At 36.9% G+C, this 12,084-nt stretch overlaps 1 protein-coding gene across 1 annotated transcript; it reads left to right on the forward strand.

The window, feature by feature from the left end:
• The first annotated feature begins 860 nt into the window (after positions 1–860).
• Positions 861–11,876, forward strand: LOC311293507 (uncharacterized protein). Its single transcript, XM_084413854.1, has 10 exons — positions 861–979; positions 1,436–1,522; positions 1,771–1,866; positions 1,950–2,048; positions 2,358–2,453; positions 2,535–2,642; positions 2,764–2,856; positions 3,358–3,518; positions 10,739–10,848; positions 11,124–11,876. The coding sequence occupies exons 1-10, from the start codon at positions 913–915 to the stop codon at positions 11,272–11,274; spliced, it is 1,068 nt and encodes a 355-aa protein (XP_084269980.1). The 5' UTR covers positions 861–912; the 3' UTR covers positions 11,275–11,876.
• Positions 11,877–12,084: the final 208 nt, after the last annotated feature.

Raw genomic sequence — 12,084 nt, forward strand, 5'->3', positions numbered from 1 at the left:
TTTTTTAAAGGTACAAACAATTCAAGAAAACGCTGCAGAAAAAAATGGGAAGCTTGTATTTTTGTGAATTTAAAAAGCAATATTATCTGATCTAACATAAAAAAATTGTCTTTTTTTAAGGTGAGACTCTTTCCTGTGAGTGGATTTTGCTCCATGTAAACGGTTCCTTTCTGGTTCACACATTTGTATTGCATGTATTATGAAAGTATTTTCCACAGTGTTTCATGGTCATGACATGGAAGTTGAACGACTGGATGGACATTAGACAATTTAGAGTCACTATCATCTGAGAGCATGCATAATGGATAAGTCTTTAGCTGTACTTTTGAGTGTTCTTGAAGGTTTATTTCATGGGCCTGTGCACTTCCAGTTATTCTAACTCTAGGAATGAGGTAAAATACCCACAAATGTGGCATTAAACTTGTTTTTACTTTACAACACTCCGTGAACTTTGAAATAAATGATACAGCTCACAATATTAGATGCATTAAGCTGATAGCCACTCATCAGTATGCTTAAAGGTCTGATGATTAGTATCTTCATGCATCTGTATTAAAAAGCAAGATACAGGATTATTGAGGGTGGCCTCAAACGTTATGCACACTCAGCTTAATGATTTGATTAAAAGTGCTATTTTAAATGGTAAAAAGGAAAATTCCCCACAGCTTTCAGAAAGAATTAAGACGCACAAGTAAAAAAAGACTAAATAGCAAGTGACCAAATGAAAACCTAGATCTTTTTGGGGTGGGTAGAGGGGGAAGTCTTGTAAAACTACTATTATCGTCTCAAAATGTGGAAGTGAAATTTCTTTAATTTACATAAATGATTATATATAGGAGGTGGTGTTTTTCATTTCAACTATAAGAAGCAAATTACTTCAATTTGCTCACATTATATTGTCCTTTATAGAAAATGGATTCTTCTGAAAGATACGTTAAAATGGAGATGGACTGTGAACCAAAGAAATCATTTTGGAGAGGTTTGGAAGATTTACAATATCACATTCAGTTGGAGAAACTATCTTAAAGCTTTTACAGCATGAGTGAAATGGAAAATGTTTCGCAGTTACATTTATTTTAATGTCTTAAACTTTTTTTAATCGTTATTTCAAAAGCAACTTTTATATTTGAAATGTAACTGGAATCTCTTCTAACCAGTGAGCTTCAACAATTAATCATGTTCATGCTAATTATGGATATATATATATTATTACTTCTCGTACTATGATGATTTAAACAAACTTCTAAGTATAAACTTGGGTATGTCACTTGTTCCGGCACCATTTTGCTACAGACATGAATAATATCTCAAAATGTGTGGAAAAATGCAAAAAGAATTAAAACATGGCATTGCAAAATTAAAATATTACATTTCGACATTGTATATGTGATATTATCAATATAAATGAATCAAGGATTTTGTCTGTTTTCTTCAGGTCGCTCAAATCACAGACAAACTGGCATCCTTGTGCTTCTAGGAACAGTCTGCATGATTATTTTCATCATCATGACTTCTGTCATCTGTGAGTTATTAATGAAATACTGTCTTTAGTGTTTTGCTACTAGACTGCTTTCGTTTATCACTGGTGTGGATATGGACTGCAACATCTTTGTGTTTTTAGTGTGACAAATACTGTGAACATGGACTTTTTTTGTTGTGATATGAACTGAACTGCTTTGCTCTGAGCTTTAATAAACTATTTGAATTAGCATATGAATATATAAATATATTTGCAGAGAAGCTGAAAAAGATTGTTTGTTTATTTTGAAGTTTCGCATCAAGAAAGAAAGTTCTCAATGCTGGAGAGTTGGATTAACAGCCATACTTCTGATCTAACCTCAGTCAAATCTGAGTTTCAGACCTCAGGTGAGAACTTCATCATCATCATCATCACAGATCAGTTTTGATAATGGACTTTTAATTAACAATTTATTCATTTTTTTTGACAGGTAATGGCCTAGAAAAGAAGGTTTCTGAGCTGCAGAACTTAGTATCCAGTCTGAGTTCATCTTTGAACATGTCCGGATCAATTAACACAATGACCAAAGGTTAGCGTCTTGACTGCCGTAACTCTGATGTTATATTTTGTTTTATTAGGGCATTTATGGATAATAAATTTAAAAAAAACTTAAGTATCATGATGATTTTAAAAAAAAAATCTTTTTAGAACAAAGTTTAAACATAAATGTCCTCCCTTACTAATGTCTGTTTGGGGTGAAATCTTTAATGCAATGAATTTCTGCATGATTTAAGTGTCTCAGCAGGGCATGACTGTTAAACATCTCTTCTCTTTGACACAAGATTTAATACGTGCATTAAATCATTGATTATTACTTGTCCCTCTTACTCTCCAAAAGAAATGCATGAAACGAAGTTGTCTAATATTGAGACCTTGATGACTGATCTCAACTCTTCACTGAATTCACTCGCATCCAAACAAGAGCAAAAGCTGGGTGAGTGTTAGACGTACATTCAGCTTTGAATAATCCTCATATCTAAGGCAAGCTGTATATTTCTATTTCTTTCTCCTACAGATCGCCAAAAGGATTTGATGAACAGTTTGAAATCGGCAGTATCAGCTTTTAAGTCTAGCCAAACACGGGACCGTACGATTTCAGCTGCGATTTTGCTCCATGCACAAAGTAATTTTAGAAATTCTAACTGTATTCATGAAATATTACGTTCTTCAGAATTGTGCTTTTCTTATATTAGAGGTAATCGGGCTGATATATTGTTCTGTTTGGCTTTTGTCTCCGGCTAAAGTGGAGATGGCAAGCTCTCTGAAGGACATGAAGAATACAGTGGAGGAACTGACATCATTAGTTCAAGCTTCGTCTTATAAAATATCATTAATCAGTGAGTAAATTCTAAAATCAAGGTGTAATATTGTGCTTATGAAGTGTTTTTTTTTTTTTTTTGCAAAAAAACTCTAAATCTGTAATGGTGCAAAAATTTTTATATACAATAATCACAGACATTCTGAGCAGGATTACATTTCCTTAATCTGCATGAGATGAAAAACAGAAAGAGATTTGCCGTGTAATTATTTGTGAGGTTGGGTGAGGAAAAACTCTGATGTGTTTGATTCAGACGGTATTAAAATCATAGAACATCAGTACAGCCAAATAATATTAATTAAACCTCCTCCCCACAGAGAAAACTTGTCATGCCCAGGGTTTATAGGGAGTTTATAGGCAATGCAAATGCTGTTGTGTGATAAAACCATTAATGACTTTCTTGATTGAATCACGAGAGGAGTTGACTAACCGAGTGTCTCAGAGAGAGGTGGAGTAAATGATGACAGAATTGTTTTGTCTGGGAACTAAAGTGTTAATTTAGTTTTGTCCTCCTACATAGGCTCACTCACATCAGGCTGTAGTGGACTTGAGTGGATCCCATTCAGAAACAGCTGTTACCTGTTCTCTGGTCACTCAATGAACTGGACCCAAGCAAAAGATTACTGCGAAGAGCAGGGCGCGTTACTCTTAAAATTAGAAGAAGGCTCTGAGAAGGAGTGGGTGAGTACCACACACACATAGTGTTGTTTTTGGCGGCCTGTTTTAATTTTAGTTTTAGTCTAGTCTTTGTGTCAAGCTGTCGTTTTAGTTTTTATTAGTTTTAGTCACGTTCACACTCTTTTTAGTCTAGTCAAGTTTTAGTCTACGAAAACTGATGACATTTTAGTCTAGTTTTAGTCAATGAAAATTGTATTTTAGTCTCTTTTTAGTAATGCAATTCTATTTAACCCAGTCAACATAGAATTTCAAACAAGGTTATCTTATTATAGCCTATTTAGTATAGGCTATTTAGGGCTGTGACGGTGGCAGGTTTTTTTTTTACCACCGCGGTAATCAGGCACGTGCACAGGTAGGGCTCAACCTGTGCAGAGCACATGCCCTTTTTGCCCTTACACTCCAAAGTGCCCTTTTTTTTTGTGGTGTTTAAAAAAAAAAAAAATTTTAATCAATGCTATTGGTCACCCTTTATGGCTGTCTGTCTGTTTTACAAATATTTAGCCAATGAAAGTTCTTAAACCGAGCTTGTGTAAATCTTATTCGATCCTCAAGCTGTCAGTAAGCTGATAACTCCGCCCCCTCTATGTTCACTGAATCAACTGAAGTTCCACAGCAGCCGCACAGTAGACAGCAGCTGAACGAAGTTTTGCGAAGGGTAAATAAATATCTTGTTGTTTGAATAAGTACTACTAAACACTAACGTTATGTCTATAAAGGCTCATATTTTATTTATTTGATGTCTGACTCACTGACTGAGACATGTGGGACGTCGCCTGAGAGAGAGGTCTAGGCTAGCATTTGCCATAGTCATAGCCAATACATAGCTACACTTAAATAGCCTGTGCGAGCATACAGTAGCATTTCATCTTTTATAAAATGCGATTTTGGCCAAATGTATTTTACAACAGGAAAAACTGAGCGCCCCGCCTATATAGCTACAACAAACTAGTTTGTAACCTGTTGATGAAAATGTAATGTGATGCCGGCAGGCGCCGGCGCCGTTTTAATGACGGACAAAAAAAATGCACATTTGCACAGCACACATTCGCTGGTCAAAAACTATATATTGATAAGTAATACAACAACATATAATTTGTTTTTACCATCGGAAAATCATAACAGGTGCGCCCCCGCACTGTTTCGTACTGGAACTTACACAAAGCGAAGAGTGATCCTCGTCACCTAGGTAACATATATTTCTAAGAAATTTCTTCTTTGATTTGTGATTGCTGATACACTTAATTTATTAACATTTAGGCTAATCATGTTATGGTAATAATATTAAATTATGGTTAATTCAAGGCTGTTAATATGCACGTATTCGCTATCTAGCTAATTTTTTTATCTATATTCTATACTCTCCGCTCGTCCTCACATGTATAAAATGTAGTAAAACATGGTTTTACTACAGTAATGTTGTAGTAGTAACTAAAAAAACATTACAGAAGATCACTGTGAAATCTTTATATTTTATCATGCAGAATGTAGGCTAATTCATGATTTAATTCATTCCAAGGCTTCATTTATTTGATCCAAAATACAGCAAAAACAGTAATATTGTGATATATTTTTACAATTTAAAATAACTGTTTTCTATTTGAATATATTTTAAAATGTAATTTATTTCTGTGATCAAAGCTGAATTATGGTTTTTATTAATCGTGAATAAATCTAAAGCTGTTGAGACTATTATTTTGTGTTATTGAATTTGTCATGAAGATGTGACCATTTCTTCCTTTTATGTAGGCTTACTAAATAATCTTGATATAAAAAAAAAAAGGGAGGGGGGTGCCCTTTTTCAGTTTCAGCACATGCCCCTCAAAAGGTCTGTGCACGGCCCTGGCGGTAATGGACCAAATACCGGCGGTGGCTGGGGGGTTATTTAAAAAAAAAAAAACTCGTTTTATATTTCCACACAAAGACGCGTGATATAGCCTACCACTCTGCGCTCTGAGAGGGATGTGGGACACGAGCAGGAAAGAGACCATCGATCTCTTTATGATATCTTCGTGTTTTCTACTTGATGTAAATTGGTCTGAAGAGCGAATTTTATCCTCCACAAGGGCGAAATATTTAGGCTATGTTTGAGATTGCGCTGCCAGAGAAAGTGAAACTAAAAATCACCCGCGCGTGTAAAACACGCTTTACAACTAAACTTGACGCACCCTATCTAATAACAAGCACAAACTGTGTTAAAGCAGCACTAGGTAACTTTTCAACCTTCATAATATATTTCCAAGACTCTTGTGATGGTACATCGACTTACAATAGGTTGAATGACATGTCTGCCATAGCCTGACGGGGTCTGTATCGTTTTTAATCGTACTTTTAAACTTCGGGGTTCGGGTAGTAACCCCGCGCACACAAAAGAACTACAAAATTCGACTGCTTTACGGCATAGGCTACCTCACTTCCCCCAACACGTCCTCACATGCTGTTGGACTTGTAAGTATATTGCTTATATTGTATATCACTCGGACAAGCTTTCACTCGTTGGTGTGAGCTAAAAAGCACCTGGCGTTCTTGTTGATGGATTAGTAACTTAGACATCTTCGGAGGCTAGCTGTGCTTGTTCGATGTCCGACGATTTGTAACGCGTTGTGTTTATTCCCCAATCGAACTCGTGTAACTGTCTGTCACACGTTCTGCCGTCCACAGCATTACTTGATAGACAAAAATAGGACAATAATGAGCATCAAATAGAAACAACCAGCTTACGGGGTGTTCGAGGCACACATACAATACAGACTGCCGACAGTTAAACAGGGCGCGCGCAGCTCTTAAAGGGGCCACACCTTATTTCCACTCGTTACAGCTTCCATCCGACTGAACAGGGACCGGTATACAGGGGGGAGGGGATCAGGCCGTGAGTGAAGAGACTGCTCTGCGTGAGTGGTATTTACGACAGTAACGTTAAATACAAGTAGTCCACAGCGACTCTAGGGGTCGTTGTTTGACCAAAACGGAAATCTTACCTAGTGGGGCTTTAAAAAGAATTTGACATTCAAGTACAAATGTGGGCTATCTGTCCTACAGCGTTTTTCTACTTTACCACAGTAAAGAATACGAATATAATAGCCTAATTAAAAGCGAACCATGAAGAAACGTTTATAAACCCTTTAGAAAATGGGTGAGACGTGAGTGAAGATTTGGGAAAAGAAACAAGAGATTCCATGCAGGGATGAGTCACGATTTTTGGATATACAATTAGTTTATTTAATTATAGAATATCGAATAGGTTGTGCGATTATTCTCTAAAATAAAATCTCCATGTTCTGTTGCTGATGCGGTGACGTGTTCATGTAACCAGAGACGCTGCCAATAACGCACATAACAGCTGTCACAAAGAACCGGCAAAAGTAATGATTATGAATGTGTCAAATATATCAATGAGACATTTTAATAGAATAACTAATGGAGTAATATTGTTAAATTCGCTGATAATCGGGTGACCAGATCGCAAACCAGAATTTAAACCCGACAAAGCTATGGGTTCCCGCACAACTCTCTCATTCGTCGTGACGTTATAACATTTCGTCTCATCTCGTTTTGGTCAACGAAAATGAAGAGACATTTTAGCATAGGTTTTATTTTGTAAACCACATTTAGTCTCGTTTTTATTCGTCAACGATATTGCATTATACATGTATTTTAGTCATCGTCACATGACCAGCATTTACGTCTCGTTTTCGTCAGGTGATAACGGTTCGTTGACGACAATACTGTTGACGAAAGCAACACTACACACACACACACTTTTCCTTAACCCTTTCAGGGATAGTGGCCACTGTGAGAAAACACCTTTTTCTTTATTACCTCTCATATTGCTTTATAATTTAAAGCAGGAATGTTTCCATTTTTTATGGTGTTTTAAGTAGCGGATCGGAGGGCATGTGTTCGCAGTGACTACAACTAGGGATGTTCATTGGGGGTTTTTCCTAACCGACAACCGAAGCTCATTAACTGATCATTAATCATTAACCGACAAGATTAGAATTCAATTAAAATAGACTGGATTAGTGTCTGTGACCCATTAAAAATACCAACATTTGTTTTTCAGGGGTTTAGTTTTGCATGTGCAAGTAACAGCATAAACAACAGAACATAAGGATACAAATATCCTCACATCATGCACCAGTAGTGCTTATATCAACAAAAACGTAATAAAATCATATATATATATATATATATATAAAAGGAATAAATACGCAACATACACTCACCTAAAGGATTATTAGGAACACCATACTAATACTGTGTTTGACCCCCTTTCCCCTCAGAACTGCCTTAATTCTACATGGCATTGATTCAACAAGGTGCTGAAAGCATTCTTTAGAAATGTTGGCCCATATTGATAGGAATATGGATCATATTCATCTTGCAGTTGATGGAGATTTGTGGGATGCACATCCAGGGCACGAAGCTCCCGTTCCACCACATCCCAAAGATGCTCTATTGGGTTGAGATCTGGTGACTGTGGGGGCCATTTTAGTACAGTGAACTCATTGTCATGTTCAAGAAACCAATTTGAAATGATTCGAGCTTTGTGACATGGTGCATTATCCTGCTGGAAGTAGCCATCAGAGGATGGGTACATGGTGGTCATAAAGGGATGGACATGGTCAGAAACAATGCTCAGGTAGGCCGTGGCATTTAAACTATGCCCAATTGGCACTAAGGGGCCTAAAGTGTGCCAAGAAAACATCCCCCACACCATTATACCACCACCACCAGCCTGCACAGTGGTAACAAGGCATGATGGATCCATGTTCTCATTCTGTTTACGCCAAATTCTGACTCTACCATCTGAATGTCTCAACAGAAATCGAGACTCATCCGACCAGGCAACATTTTTCGAGTCTTCAACTGTCCAATTTTGGTGAGCTCGTGCAAATCGTAGCCTCTTTTTCCTATTTGTAGTGGAGATGAGTGGTACCCGGTGGGGTCTTCTGCTGTTGTAGCCCATCCGCCTCAAGGTTGTGCGTGTTGTGGCTTCACAAATGCTTTGCTGCATACCTCGGTTGTAACGAGTGGTTATTTCAGTCAAAGTTGCTCTTCTATCAGCTTGAATCAGTCGGCCCATTCTCCTCTGACCTCTAGCATCAACAAGGCATTTTAGCCCACAGGACTGCCGCATACTGGATGTTTTTCCCTTTTCACACCATTATTTGTAAACCCTAGAAATGGTTGTGCGTGAAAATCCCAGTAACTGAGCAGATTGTGAAATACTCAGACCGGCCCGTCTGGCACCAACAACCATTCCACGCTCAAAATTGCTTAAATCACCTTTCTTTCCCATTCTGACATTCAGTTTGGAGTTCAGGAGATTGTCTTGACCAGGACCACACCCCTAAATGCATTGAAGCAACTGCCATGTGATTGGTTGATTAGATAATTGCATTAATGAGAAATTGAACAGGTGTTCCTAATAATCCTTTAGGTGAGTGTATATAATTCACTTAAAGGTGCAATGTGTGATATTTAGGAGGATCTGTTGACAGAAATGCAATATCATATACATAACTATGTTTTCAGTGGTGTATAAAGACCTTACATAATGAACCGTTATGATTTTATTACCTTAGAATGAGCATTTCTAACTACACACACCGCGGGTTTCCTTACATCGACATGTTTCTACGGTGGCCCTAAAGGGACAAACGCGTTTCGTCACTATGTTGTTCTTCGTGCAAAGAAGCTTGCTAAAGTCAGCGAATAAAACACTGACACAATGATGAACAAGTAACAATAATAATTATAAAAACAATAAAAATAATTAGGTAAATATAATTTCTTAATTTATCTTTGTAAAGAAAACTGGCTACTCTCTGCTGTCTCAGGCGACGACATCACTTCCTTGTTGGCCAGCGTAACCTCTGTTGGGTGCAATACGCAACCTCACCACTAGATGACGCTAAAAAAATCACACACTGCACCTTTAAATAATTAACAGAGTAACAAAACGGTGTGACTAGTGGGCTATATGCTGAGTTTCAGTTCATTATTGTGACACGCTGCAAAACAAGTTCACAGAAAGGAAACCGAGATGGCAGAAATTGACAAAAGTTTTTTGTTTTTATTGTGAGTGTGCACAAATAAAAGTAAACTTTACAGTTTTCTAATCATGTCTTACTCGTATCTGTATGACCATATATGACAGAGTACTTTAAGTTGTTTCCACTGTTATAAAACTCAAGTGATCCCGCCTCACGTGCACACACACAACATATCAGTTCTAGCATTGCTAGCTTAACATCGCAGCATGTTCATTATCAAAATTAATACAGTCAACCAAACATAAAAAGCTACACTGCTTAAGTTAAATAGTCTGTAGTGTAAAATCTATGCCGTTCAGCGTGAGCATTTCTGAGCATGTGAAGGATGATGTTTTATATGGATATTGGAACGCGTGTGAAGTACAAAGCCTAGTTTATATAACAAGTTATAGTTTAGCATCCATATACATCGCAAATATGGAAACATCGTGCCAAATGAGAGAGGTAGGCTTACGTTTGCCTTAAGGTAGTGGCAAAAACACCACCTCCTATATATAATCATTTATGAAATTTCACTTCCACATTTTGAGACGATAATAGTAGTTTTACAAGACTTCCCCCTCTCCCCACCCAAAAATTCATAAAATTTCAAATTACCCTTTGCGGTTTCTGTATTCGCTTTAAATGATTTTGTTTTGTCTTGACGTTTGTAAAGCTACTTTTATTTTTCATTCTTGTTCCGTTCTGAATATTGTAACATTTAAAGGATTTGTTGTGGCGTTAGGAGAACTAAAATAGCCTATAGCTATGTTTATAGTGTTTTTTTTTTATTTGTTTTTTTTAAGATTTCGCTTTATTTACCAGTATTTTACATTAATGTTATAATAAAACATTTATAAAAAATGTCTTGAAAAATTACTTTAAAAATGACTTGCATTACTTTTTAAACCGTTAAACCGATTATATTAACCGGTCAAAATTCTTGCTCTTGGTTAACCAGTTAATTATGAGCATCCCTATCGCTACAACTATAAAAATGACAATTTTATAAGGAAAACTTCGGTGGTTTTCATTGTAACCTTTATGCCTACAGAAAAAACAGGGTTGTTACATCATGTAACCATTGTGTGTATACAGGAAATACCAAATCACTGGGTGTCTGTGCATGAAAGGGTTAATACCTTTATTCTGCCTTTCAGTATTTTTTTTTTTTATCTCTCCTCCTAGGAATTTGTTACCTATTTGTCCAAACCATTTGAATACTGGATCGGTCTAACGGAACAGACCACAGGCCAGTGGAGATGGGCAGATGACACTCATTGCACCATGGACAAAGTGTGAGTTGAATTATGCAGTCACAGTTTTCCATATCGAATTCATTTTCCATTATTTCCATTATCCACAGCTTCCACGTGATATCTTAAAATTATTCCCCTCAATTATTGGAAGGATAGGAAGCAATCATTTCAAGATAATGTACTTTAAGAGTTTGATTGTTAAGTGCATGCAACTTGATTAAACAAGCCATTTAAATAGCAGTTGTAGATCATGGACATGGTATTAAATTACAAAAAAAAGTTTTCTACATAATTTTTTTTGGCTTTGTTTACAGACACTGGGGACCTGGGCAGCCAGATGAGTGGCAAGGACATCCGTATGGGGGAGGAGAGGACTGTGGACAACTAACAAGGGATGCGATTATTAATGACAACCACTGCTCCCTCAAATTGAAATTCATATGTAAAGGATCTAAGGATTCTTAACTGCAACCTGTTTGTATGTTGCTTCAAGAGAGCGACCATGCATGGATTTGTTGTGTTTTCTTTTTTCTTTGTTCATTTATAATCCTTTAATTATTCAATTTAATCATATAATGGTTTATTGATTTTTATTACATTTCCTTGCTCTCGGAATGCTTGCTGTTGTTGTTTATCTGTTAGCCTGCCATTAAAAACAGTTTTACCCACTCCACAGTACAGCAAAAGCAAATAACTTATAACGCCAGACTATCGATGTAAATGTCTGTTGAGAGAATAATGTTAGAAATCAAACTACCCTTTCATCGCATTGCAGTAGTTATACTTTGTTCCCTGTATTTATTAGCACAGTCTACAGCAGCGGCGGAGTGATATTAAGTTACCTAGGCAACCGAGAGAGCCGGTCCACATGACAATCATGCAAGTGTATTTCCCTGCCGCTGACACTCATCCCTCAAAGTAAAATTCCGCCACAGCTGAGAAACTAGTTCCTGTAAATGTAATGCGATCATTGAGATATGCAAGAGTAGTTTGATTTCTAACATTATTCTCTCAACAGACATTTACATCGATAGTCTGGCAAAAGCAAACCCTTCAAAACTTCTGTTAAAAATATTAAACAAAAATAGAGAGTCAATGCATCAATGCATCAATGCATCAGTGCATTTTATCTCTACACCCTTGCTTCATTTAGAATACGCGGTTCTATGAATATGCAAATTAGCCCCGCCTCCACTCACTCGCACCAGCTCGGATTACCTGATCTACTCTCTCAATTTTACTGTAGTAAACACTGCACAATGGGTCTCATTCATG

Source organism: Rutilus rutilus, assembly GCF_951802725.1.
Source record: "Rutilus rutilus genome assembly, chromosome: 7".
NCBI classification, from domain to species: Eukaryota; Metazoa; Chordata; class Actinopteri; order Cypriniformes; family Leuciscidae; genus Rutilus; species Rutilus rutilus.

Excerpts from the sequence above, each read along its gene's own strand:
- LOC311293507 (XM_084413854.1), top strand. The coding sequence starts at position 913 with ATGGATTCTTCTGAAAGATACGTTAAAATGGAGATGGACTGTGAACCA. Across the intron at positions 1,867-1,949 it reads ATCTGAGTTTCAGACCTCAG|GTAATGGCCTAGAAAAGAAG; the intron begins GTGAGAACTTCA and ends TTTTTTTGACAG. Across the intron at positions 2,643-2,763 it reads GATTTTGCTCCATGCACAAA|TGGAGATGGCAAGCTCTCTG; the intron begins GTAATTTTAGAA and ends CTCCGGCTAAAG.